The following is a 17077-nucleotide window of genomic DNA, read 5'->3' as shown; positions in this document are numbered from 1 at the left end:
CAAAACTAGCAACAATTTTCTTTGGGAACTCGTGTAGAACATGTAGGGCGTCAAAGGACTGAAAAATGGATGAAAATAATGCCTAGACTTAAGGAGGCAAAAAAGGGAAGAGAGATGATCTTTGATTTCAGTTCTCAGAATAGCAAGATTAATTATTTGTAAGCACCTGAAAAAAATACCGAAGATGAGTTACAACCCAGGTGGATTTGTTAAGAGTGAATCATTAGTGAAAAAAAAAAGTATTTCTTTATATAGGGAAAAAAGTTTCATAGCAGAGAAGCAAGACATGAATTGGAATTCAATAAAGGTTCTGACATATCACTTTCACAAATATGCCAAAAAATGTTATTAATGATACTACTGTGATACAATTTGAGAAGTGGCCAAAAATCTATCGAGGAGGAGTTCTCAGTGGGCTCGCTATAGAAATGGAAGGATGTTATAGCTTTGGGGTCTGCCTAGGAACCAACTTTGTTTAGTGTTTTCATTATCAACCTGGATGATGGAGTAAGAAGTATGTTTATTAAATTGCAGAGGACACGAATCTGGAAAGAATGGCAGGTATGCTGGAAAGGTCTGCCAAAGGAACTTGGCAAATTGGAGATGTGTTCTGGAAGAAAGAATTGGTAGGGATGAGTGCACGGTGCTGCTCCTGGGCAGGAGGAGTCAACGCACAGGGTGAGGAGCTGGGGAAGTAGCTGCTCTCCAGTTCTTCCTGAGATCTGGAGTCTTGAGGAACTGGACACTCACCTTCAGTCCCGGGCTGTGGGAAAGGCAGAAAAAGCAGTGGATGTACAAAGCATGAGAACGGCAAGGCTAGAGTGAAGTAGCTGTTTCCTGCTCTTTATTTGCTGTACTCTGTACATTTTTGGGTGCTGCTCTTTATGAAAAAGATGAATCAGCTGCAGGCATTCAAAAGAGCAACAGGACTTAAGAGATCTGGAAAACATCACCTACAAGAACTGAAAAAAATAGGGTGTTTATTCCAAAGTAATGAAGGATAAGCAGCCAATCACAAGAGCACTCAAGCAACATGCAATACAAGAAGCTCAAGTTCTTTCTGCTCTCTGCTAAGCTGGGCACTGAAGCACTCCGTTAAGATTACTGCAGTTGCTCTCCCCAATCTTCTAGCAAGTTTTAACAAACTGCTTGCTGCATCTTTCCAGGAGGAGTGGATACCACATTAGAATCTAGTGATGACTGCATGACTGCAAGCATCAGGTGGAAATTCAATTTGTTTTGAAGCAAGCCAATCCATCCTTTGAACTTCAAGCTAAACAGTAGGAGTTCCTACAACTGTGTTCAGGTTGAAGGGCTCTGACACTGCCAGGGCTTTTCCTTGCTCAAAATGAAGAACAAAAGCATGAAATAAACCAAAGAAAATTCCTCAATTATTCATGAAAGGCCACTTGTGCTTGCTCAGAGGCTCACAGATAACTTCATCTGTCTGGTACCAGGAAAATTATGTCAAGTTAGTGCCAGTGTGAGACAAGAGCAAAGTATGAGCTCTTAAGGCCATCTATGTAACAACTGTATACAATTATACTTGCAGACTGTTTCATTCTGCATATGGTGAGTTGCCAACCTCCTCTCTCTGTCTCTAAACACAGGATATAACATCCCATCCTCTGAACATTAACCCATTTGTCTGGTTACTGGCTGGAAAAGCATTAAAGAACATTTGAAAACAGATATACAGGATTTGTAAAACAAGAACTATATGCAAGTAGAGAACATTTATTCTGGATTTCATGACAACAGATAAAGACAAATCATCCACTGAATGAGAAGTCAGTGATTGCAGCCTGATTCCATTCAGGATGGGTGAATTACAGAGAACAACCCTGACTACTAACAGGTCCATGGCTCTTCAGAGGGCTTTAATGAAACTGACTGGGACAAAATATTTACATGGGCAAAGCTATGGATTCACCATTTCAATGTTTTCAAATTAGACTTGAAACTGTTCTTCTGGGTGATACTTTAGCCAAACACAAATCATGAATCTCAGTATAGCAATAATAGAGGAAAATATAATGGCTTGTGCTATTCAGGAGGTCACATTGAGTCTGTGGACCTTAGCCTTTTCAACAAGTTGTGCTGCTGCTGTCTTCTCCTTCCCTCCTGTGCCATCACATTCTTATCTCCAAACTCCTATTTCTTTCCCTTGCCATTGCTCTTTTCTTTCCTCTACTCTTAAATCCTAGGAGTCCACAAAACCAATGCAAATGCTGGTCCTTTTATAATGTTCTTTAAAATAAAAAAAAATTAAATTCATTGTTCATGGTACACACTAGCGTAATCTTTAATAGAAAGCCTCATCTGTGATGCAAGGTGAGGTTAAAGAGAGATGTCTTTGTAAAATGTATTTCATTAAAGTTGAAGCCCACAGAGGTAGAAAAAGCCTTCACTTAAATGCAACAGGACACAGAGATGAACTCTCCTCAGACCAAAATGTGGCAAGTATGACTGTGATATCATGTCTGCCCACCCTTTCTAATTAGGTGACCTTCACAACATCAGCTGACAGTGTTCTTACCACTTTCTCCTTGTAAACAATGTATTTCAGCCATTTGAAATCCTGCCACTTGAATCCCGCCAGAACAAACAGGGAATCCTTCTCATACTGCTCCATTTTCTGGATTGCACCTTCAGGATATGTGATCCGGAGGGTCGTCTTGCCACCCACATCTTTTTCAAAGCCCTTCACTGGAGCCGAGTTCAGCCTGCAAGGCAACCAGAGGAGACACTGCCATGGGTTCCCACTCGCGCTCAGGTATGTTGATGATACAGCCACCACTGCCGCGCAAGCCCCTGCACGCAGCTGGTACAGCAGCAAATGTTAACTCTTGCAGCTCTTCATCACATTCATGAAGCTTTATACCAAGTGACAACAGTTTAATTAGAAGCTATTTAAAAGATGTAATTGAATACAATGCAAACCTTTTCTGCATATCCACTCTTGTGACTTAAATCAGGTTGGAAGCTTTGGAAAAGGAAACTGAAAAATATTTTCCTTGCAAATTTAGAATTACAAACTAAGCATTAATATTTTAACATCCCAGCACTCCTGGGATATCTTACTTGGATTCTGCAAGGCTGGGATGAAATAGAGGATGGCAGTTTAAGTGGATTTAAACCAGCCTCATGCTCTCACCCCAGTCCAGAGCTTACACTGCTCATCTTATCTGCAGTGAGACTGTTTAGGGAACTAAGCCAGCTAACAATCTGAAAAAGAAACCAAAGGAACAATCTCCACCTGGTTTAATTCCCCAAAGCGGTCCATGCAGAAGGCGAGCTGCCCTGCAATGCCAGCGCAAAGGGAGAGGCTGGGGTAAGGCTCAGCACCGCTGCGGTCACACCGGCTCGGAGGAGTTTCTGCCGTGGAAGTGCATCCCACGCTGAAAGCACCCAAGCAGACACACAGCTTTGCTCTTGGGCACACTGATTTCTAAGAGATTGCTACGTGTCTAGCTGTGCTTTTGTTAAAACACCCCTCAGGGACAAAGCTTTTTCCCTTGAAAAAAACAAACCGCTCTGGTGTCAACAGCAATGATAACTTTATGACAGTAAAGTTGCTCAGAACTTCTATTCAAAACCAGAAACCCAAAGCTGAGGAAATTTGAAGTAAATTGGAATACAAATCTTGCTGACATCAAACAGCAGCCCCTGATGGAACAGCATTGCCTGCTTGAATTATTGCAGCCTCCTTGACTTAGGGTAGTTCAATATACTTTAAAGTGCTTATGGACTGCAAATTTTGCTTTGTAGGAATGCTAACGAGGATCTGGATTTGTCTTTTTCAGGCTGGGTAAGCATTTTAGGTGGGAAACCTTTTAGTAGAAGAAAATCCCTGTATACAATCTGAAATTCTATTTTGAGTTTGGGAGAATAAATTCTTACGTATTTTTAGTAAAAATACTTAGTTTGTCATTAGGAATAGAATATTAAAGGGAAAACAACTTAGGAATCAGCACCACCACAATTTATACACGAGACGAAGCCTTTCTTCGTGGTTTAGAAACCCTTGCTTTGAGGTATCTAGACCTGACTGCCTGCAAAACCAGTGCTCCCAGCCAGCCTGATCCCTTGCTTTTTCCTCCATTACTGATAGCACAATCATACATCAGTCACGTTTGCTATGGATGTTATTTAAACTTGAAGGCATTGAGTCTCTTTGGGGTAGATGAGCCAACATAATGTAAAAGCACATGGCCCTAAAAGTAACAGGGATAAATACAAAGTACTATGTAAAGAAAGCTATTAATAGTTACACATATTTTCATCTGTCCTCTTGAAGTGGAGGGAAAGTTTAGCGCCTGCAGTCATTTCAAATGTCTACGTGCAGCTCTTTGCCAGGGTTTTTCCCATCCCCAGCTGCTGGGTTTGCTGTTTTGCTGCTTACCTTGTTAAAGTGCCCAAAACTTGGGACCCCTGCTTTGCATCTAGACAGGAAACAAAACAAACCATTTCCCCAAGTAAAACGAACTCGGGTCTCCAGCAAAGGGCCAGAGCGTGAGTTGCTGACGGAGTGGTGAGGATGGAGTCCTGCTAATGAGGCGGCACTGTTGGCCCCACGGGCAGTGCCCCCGGGGCAGCGCAGGCGGCGGAGCCGGAGAAGTTCTGGCAGCCACAGCCTGTGTTCAGGAAGGTGCAAACTCCACAGCTTGAACCCTTGCTCAGGCAGAACACGCTGGTGGTTGTAAACACAGCTAAATCTTAGAAAACCTCAGTCTGGATGCCAGGTCTCCTCGTACTGCCCATAGACAGGCACTTTTCTCCATAAGAAGTTTCAGAGTTTTTCTGTCTCTGTATCCACCGATGACACAGGGAGCTTAGAGACACTAACGCCTAACCTAGGCACCATTCGGACCCTCCCAAATATCACTACTGTGTCACCATCAGGTGAACGCCTAACTCATTCTAACCAGGAATTTCTGACACATACTTGTTTTTCCTGTCTGCAGTCTATTCTAAGGAGGCACTTCAGAGCACTGATGACTGACTGCTGCAAGAAGCTCCTGCCAGGTAAACAGTGTGACAGCTGGGAATAACGTCTGCACTGAAATTTGATAATATCCAGTTTAAAAAAAAAAGTCACTAACTCACTCCAAGCTGGTTTAGAACTGTCAAATCTGATCTGGCTTGCTTCGCCGCAAGATCAAAATTTTTTGCTGCAATTCGTGATCCTGACATGGTAACACACATTGCATCAAGAAACTACACATACTGCTGGATCACTCCTTTGTTCACATATGTACCGCATTTTCTCCCTTAAAATTCACCTCCTAGGTCCCAAATCTGATCCTTCAGAAGAGTTTTACCACCCATGAAAAAGGGTGCTAGACACAAGGGACTTCCCCAGGAGCAAAAGAAGCAGTTGGATACATTTAAGAAGAAGTCTGCCCTCACCTCCTCAGTCCCACATCCAAGCACCTGGCTTCATTTAACCTTTACAGTTGACTTTTTTCTCCCTCATCCACCCCACAAACAGCACAGGTGCTTAGCTGCCCTCTTATCCTCTCAGCTTGCAAACTGACTTAGATTTACGGATGTGGAGAGAAAAGGTTGAACTTTTCATTTGGAAATTAAATAGTGGACTTTCTGACGTAAATCTTAGTGGGTGGCTTAGTCCAGATGGATTGAAACTGTACTTTTGCTCCTTTTTGAACAGTCTGAGCCCACAAAGAGGCTATAACTGAATTTTAATTCAGCTCAAATAACTGCAAATCACCAGTCTATGACGAGCAATAAGAACTCTTCACTAGCAGCTTACAGTGGGATGAACTAGGAGAAGGGCTGTAAAAGTTTCATCCTGTTCTGAACAGCCATTCCTGTGTCCAGAGCACTGTTGGGGAAGCAGGAACCTGTTCACAGGAACAAAGGACTGAAATTGATCTTCTTGGTCTTTTCGTCCAGAGTTAGAAGGTATTTATTACTCTATGTATATTCTGTTCTTTCCTCATGTGCCCATTACTAGCACATGGGAGAGAAAGGAGACCATGCTAAATGATACCTTCTCTATGCCTTACATTCTTTTACTAATCCTTTTCTTTCTTCTGCCTTTGCTAAGAATTTGCTATTTGCCACCATGTCTCATGGTTGACTAAAGTTCAGAGAGATTATATCAGTTAAATTCCCTTTAATATGAAGTCAGTTGTCTTACTAAGGAAAATAAATACCAGCTTAGACAACGTTAAAACAGTTTTTATAAACTTATACTATGGTTTATCCCACTTCTCCTATTTACCATCGTAATATTTTGTTACTCATGATTCAGAACCTGCTATAAAGCCCTGCATTTTTTTTTTCAGGTCAGACTAATGGGTCTGTAGCTCCCTAGAGCATATCCCCCCCTGCCTCCTACACACACACTCTCTCTCACTCTCCATTAGTACAGGTATTATGTTTGTTAATCTCCAGTCACCCAGAACACCTCCCTGACTTGACAGATTTATTACTAAGAGTTATGACTAGACCTGTGATTTCACATATCAGCACGTTTTTCAAGCATTCTGAGATGGCGATGATCCAGGTCCTCAGTGAATGCAAGAAGTCCTAACTTTGACTGTCGTTGTTTCCACTCCTACACTGCTCTGCGTCTGCTCCCTGATTCAACATCATCCGCAGTGAAACAGAGGCAAAGTATTCACAACTTTTAGAGTGCATCTACAGGTGTTTAATCATTGCTGGGTCCTCACTCATGGAGGCTTAATATTTCCTAAGACCCTATGCTGCGCTGTTCTTAGTTCTTCCCATCCTAGAATTCATAGAATCATTTCGGTTGGAAGAGACACTCAGGATCATTGAGTCCAACCATAACCTAACTCTAGTACTGAACCATGACCCTAAGAACCTCATCTATACACGTCTGAAACACCTCCAGGGATGGTGACTCCATCACTTCCCTGGGCAGCCTGTTCCACTGCTTCACAACCCTCTTCATGAAGAACTTTTGGTGCAACTTGAGGCCATTTCCTCTTGTCCTATCACTTGCTACTTGGGAGAAGAGACCAACACCCTCCAACCCATCCTAAGTGTGAAGTGTGGATCCCAGGGAATGCTACACATGTACGACCAATAACACTTCCCTGAGCTACTCGGGGGATGTAGCTGTGAGCAGATCTAATAGTATTTTTACTGCTTCACCACCTAAGGGGATCACAAAAAGAAGGTTCAAGTGGGATCATGGGAGAGAGCATATTCCTGAACAACTGTGGAAAATGGAATGCTTGAGGAGTTCCTTTATCCTTTGAAGTGATCACCATTTTTAACAAACGCTTATATGGTCTTTGTTTTTTCCCCTCTATATTAGTTAATACTTCCGTACAAATGGATATTGTCAATAGCGTAGGTTTAACCTTTGCCTGCATAGCATGTGAACTGATAGAGAAACTGAATAAAACCCAAGAAAACTGTGATGGCAAAGACTCACCTGACAACAACATCATAGTCATCAATTTTTAATCCTAGTGACTTATTTGCAAGTACTCCACCATTTCCCACAATAATACACCGCCGACAACTGAGACTGTGAAAGAAACAAAGAGGTGATTTTTGTAACATAACTTCAAACACACCAAGCTGCACATATTTAGTTTGCACCTATCTGAGAACTACAGGAAACCTTTTAGAGTATTAAGGGGAGGCCTCAGATACACTCGATCCCCAGCTCACCCCATCATGCCCAGGCATTACACGTGATAAACTGCTTTCAACAACCCACGCCACGTGTGGCCTAATGAGATGAGCTGTCAGGACAAGCAGCTCCTCTCCCCCACACCCCTGGTATGATGGGCTTGAATCAAACCCATCAGTTTACTTAAACCTTCTCATTATTCATTTAGCACTGAAATAACAATAAACCAAAGGCTTAGCGAGGAAGTCCTCTCTCCAAGCAATTTTCTGAGTGCAGGCAGATCTTGCCAGGTTATCTGGGGTGTGCTCACCTTGCTGAGTGCTAAATTGCTGCAGTTATCATGAGACTTCAAGAGACAGAAAAACATTAAATGGATAGAAAAGGACCCTTCCTCACTCCTGTCCAGTAGGAAACATATATGGAGACACAATGGATGAGGAAGGGGAAGGAAAATAACCTTAATTAACAAAGAGACAGGAAAGAGAAGGAAGAGAACTGTTTCTCGTGGAGCCGTGAGTCACGAGAACTCTCCGCAGCAGATGTTAAAAAGTCATTTCGTTTTGAAGACGGAGAGAGGACTTCTTTCCAGCCATCTAATCCCAAACGCAGCTGGCTCTTCTGGCAACGTGCCTCCATCTCTGGTAGTTCACTGAAGGAATACGTGTCTGCAGAGCCTTTTTCGGAAAAGGTCCAAGGCAATTAGTTGTTTGGAGCAGATCTCCGGGCTAGGCGGCCTTCCTAGTTCCAGGCACAGTCGACTGGTCTCTTCTAGGCTGTCCTCACTGTAATCAGTCTAAGGAGCCAGCATGAGGAAAGCTCTACTTATGTGGGGTTTCTCTTTGTAGAGCTGGAGCGCACTTAAAGACTCAGCTAAACCACCGAGGGTTAACCCGCTGACAGAGCCGTTAGTTGGAGATATGTGCAGAATTAACAGCACCAAGAAATGCTCAGAAACAGCTTCCCCTGCTCAGATGAAGTTTAACTGTAGATTCCAGCCTTTCCAAAAGGAAAAACCTCCTCAACAAGATGAATATATTATATTAGCCCAGAGCTTCTGTCCCTAAGGGTCAAAGAAGTGTGGGTGTTTGTGATAATCAAATCATAATAGAGAAACAACTTTATAGACAACAGCACAATAAAAAAATGCAGTTCTAGTGACAGGGAAAAAGTAGAGGCAAGATCTGATGCAGGCAGCATATTGTGTCAAGGAGGGAAGGGAAAAAGTCAGCTCCAAGTACACCCAACTGAGTGACAAAGATGGTAACAGCTTTGTCAAAACCATTAAGGAAAAGGTGCTGCAGGAGGGAAAAAAGACATAGTTCAGCTCTGGCCAAGTGAATTTCAGATGAAAATATGCTCTTTTGATGATTATGACGAGAAAGTTTGACCTCCTAAACAGCACACTGCTGCATGAAATACTGTAATTTCTCTACCCGGTTGTCTCCAAGACATAACTTTTCTTAATTTTATGTTTCGAAGAATACCGTGCTATAATCCAAAGGCTGAATGCTATAGACACTCCCCTCTATATGTTTCCCACTTACTGTTAGGATGATGGCTCTTACCAATTTTGAATACAGATGTGCGTGTTTCAGCCTCAAACCACTTAATTGCATTCTTCCCTTTTCTGCTAAATTAAAGCACCATCTACTGTCAGCAGTCCCTTTCACATCTGCATGTGATCCACTTACTGACAAACCACTGTGTGTAAACATCTGCCTCTAGGTGGACAATCAGTCACAGGTCAGACTGGTGAGCATGAGAGAAAAGAACCAGTTCCACCAGCCAAAGCTGTTCCAGCAGCTCCTCTTCATGGCCCTGTTCCCACATGGTACTTATAGATTGATCAAAGCCCATTCTTAATTTTCTCTTGACCATACAAACCGGAGCAAGCTCCTCACATCTCTTACAGTGTGGCAGCTCTCCTAGATCTAGAGTCACATTTGCAGTACCTCCTTGAACCATTTTCAACCTCTCAGCAGAACTGTGAAGCACTGACTCTGGAAGACCAGCATGCGGAGCTAATGCTGCTCAAAGCAGGGTCCCTTTTACACAGAGACTTTATGTATATCATTCCAATGTTCTTTTTATAGTCATTGGTTTGCAGAACGTAATCCTCATCCTGTAAGCACAATCTGCGCGGTCACCTCTGAGATGCCTGGCTTTTGACTTGGCTCCAGTAAAGAACTGCTCAGAGAAGGGCCTTACGAAAATGTCTAGACTGACCTGTCCCTCCCATTCCTTACTTCCTTAGTCTTTGGCTCTGGCAAATTCTCCTATTGCAATTTTACATTTTCTCCAGATCGATTTTAACCACTGCAATATAATCTTTGATCTTCTGGCAGCTTTTTCTTACATTTCCTTCCAAAGTACTCTGCCCACTCTCATCGCAAAGCTGGAAGTTTCTGTTGCACGCTCAGAAAGCAGTACTCAGGTGCAGATTGCTTTCTTCAGGTGCACACGATGAAGATAAGGTGAGTCTTGGGCTTTGCCTGGGTTCTGCACATCAGATGTGCACATCACATCTGGACAGCCCGGACTTCTGATCAAGACCGGCAGAAAGGAGCTCGCTTGGTCTCACCAGCTTTTGACAGGCACACTGTGGGACAGGAAAAGATTGTAGGGCCACCCGATGGCACTGTAAAAGTGAAGCATTTGCTAGGGATGTCAGGCACCTGACCTTACATCCCAAGCAGAAGTTTGGACGCTTGGCACCAGTGCAGCTGAGCTCCTTCACAGCATTGACTGAGGGTGGCCGAGCATGGGAAACCTGCAGAGTCACTGCTGGCTCCAGGCAAGCTACCGGCTGGAGAAACACTGTGCAGGCAGCATCAGTTTCAGTTCAATTGTTTCTCCACAAAGAGGTGTGTAAATACCTCTTTGTTTGTTTACATAGTATGTCAAAGCTGTATTTCTTTTCCAGAAGAGCTCAAGGACTGAACACATCAGATACAGCCCAGGTTTGTTTGCTACCACGGTGGTAAGAGAAGGAGGGTCACGGACTTTCCACACCAGAAAGACCTTCCCTAAAGCCCTAAGCTGGGAGCTCCAGCCAGATGTATAGCCTGACACAGCTGCTCAGAGGTTGAGTTCATCTACACCAAAACCAGGATTCATACAGATTTTCTTGAACAATATAGCACTGTAAACACATGTATGCATTGTAGCGATTGCTACTTCCTATTCCTCTCTTATCAAAGCACTGGAGGGATTTGTCAGGGGAGAAAAACCACAAAGCCTTCCTTTACGCAACTTTGGAACCAAAAGCTTTGAGGAAAGATATAACAGAATAATTAAAAAACACATCTTCAGGGTAACTGGTGCTTAGGGAGGCTTAGCATATTCTGGTTTGATCTGGCTTGCTACTACTTAAACTGGTGCTATCAGCCTAAGCCAGAGGGACACGCACATCTCTTCTGCTCTATCAAGTTCCTTCCTCACTTGTTAGTTATATGCTGCACTAGTAAAGACTCCTCTTGGTTATAAACTTACTCTCAGTTTTTCTTCATTACCACCTGGAGGCAATACAAAAGGATCAGTCAGGCTTTTATATTTATGTCTTTTCATAGGAAATTTACAGGTCACCACAGCAGAGATTTAACCCAAAAAATCCACTGAAGTCCAGCCAGCAGATGAGCTGTGGAACTAGAAACCAAGCCCTGATCAATTTGCAGAATGAGGGGCAGACCACTGGAGGAGCCACAAAACAAGTAGTGAAAATTCCAGGGATGTTGGGCCTGGAAAAGCCAAAAAAGGGCAAAAGAACTCTGAAGTGACAAAGTCGAGGCCCACTAGCATCTGTGTTAGGGAGAAAAACATGGCAGCACTGAAGGAAAAGAACACTAATTCTTAAGTCTCCTGGTTCTCCAGTCTTCTGTAGAAAAGCTCAGAGCTGAATTGCAACTACGCTGACAAACACAACTGCAGCTTTACCCGCCTCCTGCCCTGGAGCAGAAGCAGGTCAGTATGAGCAGTTCAACACAAAGGTGCCACAATAAGGAGTCATGAAGAAAACTAAGAAAGCACGGCATCACTTGCGCTATGTTACAGGCGTGAATTATAGCATTTGTTCACATGCCCTCCAGCTGCTGCTAGTTATTAACACAACTCTCCTCAATGGAGGGATTAGCTGGAGTGAGTTGGCAGAGCTGCCTTGGGATGATGAAAGGTGTATGCACACCCGGAAGGATTGAGTTTGCCTCATTTCAGCACCATGTCGGTACATTGTGTCAGAAAAGGTGCATTAGGATGCCCTTTTGGCACAGGGATAATCAAACAAACAAGTTCACTTCCGGGGCTTATGGGAGGCAAGCGAAGGTAACATCTCAAGGGACAGGTTTGTGAAGGAGGACAGAAACGGAGAAGCTTGGGTGGGGACAAGACCAAAGGCTTGGTGTAGATCCCCCACCATACAACTCTAATCCCCTCCTTCCTCCCTGTGCTCCCACGCACGGCTCTGATCTCACCTCTCCTGCCTCTCCCACCGCTCCCCTGGGAACGCTGCGTTCAGCGTGTGCTTACATGAACATTTGCTTTAATGGGCTCAGCAGTGCTCACCCTCCCGTCCTGTCCCCAGCCTCTGCCTCTCCTCCTGCCGTGCAGCGCTGTGCCGGTGCAGCTCTTCAGTGGGAGGGAAGCTCTGTAAAGGAAGTCACTGGAATGACCTGAGCTAAGAGAAAAACCTTTTAAACTGAAGTAATTTCAGTGACCCACTTTAAAGTCCCTCTTTAAATCGCAGCAGCACAAGGAGAGGGTAGGGAGCTACAGTCCAAGAGCTGGCAGCAGCGAAGATAGCATCCTAAAGTTAAATGTTGGTGTAACTCCGTCCTAAAGAGCAGGTGAACCTGGTGCTTTTTCCCTACTGCTAGAATCAGCCTCAGAGAGGATACAAGTGGAAGGGTTCGCAAGATCTCCTAGTCTGACCCCTTGTGCCTCACAGACTCCAGCCGCACATCTTACTTAACTCTTTCAAAATAAGGCATTTTTTCAGCCCTCGGGTCAATCTCCAGTTGTGGCACGGAGCTGAGCAAAGTGAGGAGGTGTAGACTTTCTCCTTGACCAGTGAGCAGTAAGGGAATGAGCTGAACCTCAAGGCTCTTCCCCAGCACACTGGAGCTGCCACAGAGAGGAACTGTTGGTCTCTGCTTTGAGCTTGAGACAAGATGAGAAAGTAGCTCACCTTCCCTCATTAGGCTACTCCATCAGCTCTTCTAGAATCCAAAATAGCAGATACTCATTGCTGCCAGCCCTGTAAATCACTGAAGATCACAGCTGAAGAACATTTTGGGAACCATACCCAAGTCTTCATCTACGCCCTACTCACCAAGCAGGTTTACAAGAGCAGCACTGTGGTAGCCTGGAGACCTCCTGCAGCAGCCAGGCTCTCCCTTGTAGTAACCCTCTGTTGCAACTCCATCCAACTACTGCTTTAGGCTCCTTCTTTGTGACTTGCTATCCCGTGCCTTTTTTGTCACTTTCTCCCACCCCAGCTTCACTTTCAATCTTTCCTCTCTAAGACCTGCTCACTTGGAAGGGCTCTGGGAGGTATTTGGCTGTGAGGCACATGCACTACACAGCCAACATCCATTGCTTTGTATTTATCACAGAAGTTCCCAGGAAAACAGTATTTCCCCAAGATATCTGTGTGTTTACAGGCATATGCGCCACCAAACCTTGTTACTGCAATACTACAGAAATACATTTCCAGATTGTTCCTAAGGTCTCCTTTATACTTGATATACTGGGGACTTCATTTCATGAAGGCTGAGTGTCCAATCTTTTTTATCTCTGCACCAAACTCTATAAATAATGCTAAACCAAAGTGAGCAGCTCATGCTAGAGTGACTGTGTTTCACAGCCTCCCAAGAAATTACTTAAAAAAAATGAAACACATTACACTCCTCAAAGAATAAGTGAGCAGCAAGAGTCACAGTTACATTAACATTCCCTGCAAGAATCTTCCACCTGCCCTCTATGTCATTAACACTAATTTCCCATAAGCAACCTTCTGAAAGAGTCTATATGTGGATTTTTCAACAGATTAAAATCTTAACTCTCCAATGAGAGCTGAGGTAAACCCCAGATGGGTGAGACTCAGTTGTGTGCAAAATCTCTAAGAAGGCAATTTGTAAAATGATTTTGCCTTCTAAGCATCATTTCTCAAATTAATCCAACCTCTGAAAGCCATCCCTATCTGGCATTGCTGTGAGGCAAGGCAAACTTCAAAGTAACTTAAATTAGCACATGGATTGCAAGAAACTAAGAGTAAACTTTCACACAGAGAGTAACTCCCAGCTCTAACGACACCAGGTGAGATCTACAACCAGCGTGAGAGATGTGGAGGAAAGGCTGGAAAGCTTGTGGACTTTGCCATGGAAAAGTGGGCAGAAGAGGATCTGGGCCAGGAAATAAAACCAATGTGTTTAGAAGGCAGGAACTGTGCTATAGCCTGGGTTCAGAAGCACCAGTGCTTGGAAAGGAATAGTACCGGGACTTTGAAAAGAGATCATGTCCCAATAAAAACCTCTGACAGCTTCTGAAAGAAACCACCTCTGGCACTAATTGAAAACCGCAGGGCAAAGGGAAGGAATGACAGAAAAGCAAGGATAGGAAAGACTAAAGAACTATCAGTAGGAAGCTGATTGTAGACATGACAGCAAGTTTCAGAAGGAACCTCAGCAATAGGACTGAAGAATGAAAGGAGCTTCTGAAGGCATCAGTCCAAATACCAAAGGCCTAGGAGACTGCTACCGCATTCTGGCACAGGCTTGGCCAACACAGTCGCATATTCCTGCTCTAGGAGTGAGATGTTAACGAAACATTGTTAGGACAAGCCAGCCCCTTCTTTCCCTCTAAGAGCTTTTTGTGATTCCGTTGCTTTGTCAGAAAGGCTGGAAAAGAATGATGTATTTATCGCAAAGCAGCTATTTACTTATTCGAAAAAGGAGCAAGAGGGTGTACTGTGACACCATATAAAACAAAAGATTAGGAAATAGTCAAAAGGTACATTTTTCTACTCATGTTTGACTTAAAAGAGGTCTCCAGAGTTTACAGATTTACTGGAAAGAGGACTCGGTTTCTAGCTCCTGATCTACTTCCAAAGCACCGCTGAATTTATTGGCAACAATTTCTGGCAAAAATATCTAGCGAAATTTATTTAGTACACGTGGAAAATAGTCACTTTTACACATTTTATTCTAAAAGGTCTCATCTTACCTGTCAAGAGCTGGAGTTAGACGGTATTCTTTGGTTGCTGACAGGATGGCTTTGATCAGATTATCTGGGGAGAAAGGAAGAAGACATTAGGAACAAGTTCTAACTTCTAATGGAAATGAAAAACAAAGTAATGTAAAGCATCTGAAGGATGTGAAATAATGTTCACATTAGGAATTAACACCTTAACTTGCATATTCCTGTTTTCTCTGGACAGTGACTTTCACAGACTGGTGGCAAAGACATATTTTGTGCCAAATTCTGATGCAGTGTGCAAATGCCTTGAACAGACAGAGTGACAGGGAACAAACACCGTGCAGTTTAAGGCAGTGGTTTCATACCCACTTCCCTGAGATTGAAGTTCCACAAACACTTCAGACATGAAAAAGCCAGTGTCGCTGTCAATGCTTGCTTTCAGGAAAGCTTTTCTGCAGCTGAGTGGTGAACTGGATGTAGGAACAGAACCAGGTTAAAACTGATGCTTTTTATTTTCCTGGGTTACTTTTAGTTTAGGTTCAGTTCCTCAGTCTGGCGCCCTTCATGGCAGAATCCAAGTAATCCATCATAGTTGCTTAAAGAAATGCCCATGGAACCACAGTCTACACTGATAACCAGTGAATGCTATAGCAACTAGATGATATGTCTGCAAGTGTAGACACAGACACAAATTAAATTTATCAAATTGTACAAGCATAATGATCACACATAAATAATTCTATCGACTATGGAAATTTTTGAGTCTGCTTCCTTCTAGATTTTGTCCTTTGTCCCTAATTTTTCCACCTCTCTCCTCCACAAAGGTCCAAACCCCTTTATCATGACCTGCCCAGGGCCAAGCAGCAGCAATGCTTTGGCTAGTCTGGATTTACAAATGCATCAGTGACTTCAGAATATCTGTACTGGGCCTGATAAAAAGTCATCTGTCTCCAAATCCTGACTCTAACTGTGGCCTTAAGCAGATGCCTAAGAGAAGCATAAGAACAAAGCAAACAAAGCAGACGCAATATTTCTCTGAAATTCTCTTCTACCATTTAATTATTTTCAAATAATGGACTTCACGTGTCAGGTAGCTTCTATGTATCTGGCAACCCTCAGTGATTTCTTGTTCACGAACGCAGAATCCTTCTGGATTCCTATGGACTTTCAGTCACTTCCCTTTCCTGATTTTGAATGCGGCTTCTCTGAGCATTTATACTAGAAAAGACTGTGAATAATTAGTCCCATTCCACTTTCCTTGGGAGATGGTAAATATCTATCATATCCTTCCCTTAAATATATCAGTCAACTAGTTCAAAAGTTCTTAGGAAACAATCAGTCAAAAGGAATAAGTCTAATTTCTTTACAAAAGATTAAAAATGACACAGGAACATTAAGATGACTGACATCAAGTGATTGTTTACAGTGAACTTAAATAGTTTTCCTGATAGACACCACTTACCGCAATCAGCATGGTTAGGGGAGTCCCTTTCAAATAAAGAGTTCTGTCCTTATTTACTATATCGCTCTGCAGAAGCTACAGGACGAGGGTGTGGGATGAACACCCATGTGCTTTGAACCTGACAACAGACTGGTGAGACACACTAGGCAGACAAACAAGGGTGATAAACAGAAGACTCTGATGGTTACTTTGAGATTTAGGGAAGTTTTTGACATGGCATTACTGACAGCTCCCGCCAACCATTACAAGCTGGGAACCGTCATTACTTTCAAAAGATTATATTTTGGAGTGGAGTAAGGACAGAGGCAATTTGTAGCCTAAAAGCAATTTACTTCGCTAACAAAATAGAGGTTTTGTTTAGTGTTCTTTCATCTGAAGAATTTCTTTTGACGCATTGGCAGCAGGCTCCCCCTCCAACAGGAATGCGATTTCCCTAACTCCGCTGCAACAGCCGTAGGTTGCTGTGACCTCTAATGGCACCAAGCCACAGTCCTCTCCTTGGCCTGTCTCATACGTTGACTTTTACTGGACAGTATACGTTACTGTGGCTGTTTTCCCACAGACTCAGAAAAGAGATCAAAGGATTGCATGTCAAGGGCTGCAACCTCTCATCTACCAAGCTTTTCTTATGCCAGGTTTGCTCTACCACCCACAACTTAGCACCCCAAACTACTTGGAGGCCATCTGTTATACCATATTAAAAAGCACATTAAAGGAATAAGACTGGCTAATGCACTCAAATAATTCTGGATTTCTCATCTTGCCAGCTAATTAGGAATACCTTCATA

General features: G+C 43.2%; 1 protein-coding gene across 7 annotated transcripts in view; it reads right to left on the bottom strand.

The window, feature by feature from the left end:
• Positions 1-17077, bottom strand: part of ST3GAL3 (ST3 beta-galactoside alpha-2,3-sialyltransferase 3) — a 182167-nt gene that overhangs the window by 45160 nt on the left and 119930 nt on the right. For 6 of the 7 annotated variants that reach the window (XR_010607808.1, XM_065655958.1, XM_065655962.1 and 3 more), the window contains 3 exons: positions 14855-14918; positions 7436-7531; positions 2540-2726 (listed from right to left, as the gene is read on the bottom strand). Coding sequence is in view for 6 of the 7 variants with exons in the window: in XM_065655958.1 (XP_065512030.1) it covers positions 2540-2726; positions 7436-7531; positions 14855-14918 (347 nt within the window). In the remaining variant the exon portion in view is untranslated. The remainder of the gene's footprint in view (positions 1-2539; positions 2727-7435; positions 7532-14854; positions 14919-17077) is intronic. The other variant, XM_065655960.1, reaches the window with a different exon arrangement.

Source organism: Caloenas nicobarica, chromosome Z (assembly GCF_036013445.1).
Source record: "Caloenas nicobarica isolate bCalNic1 chromosome Z, bCalNic1.hap1, whole genome shotgun sequence".
NCBI lineage: Eukaryota > Metazoa > Chordata > Aves > Columbiformes > Columbidae > Caloenas > Caloenas nicobarica.
This window is presented reverse-complemented; position numbering and strand designations above follow the sequence as displayed.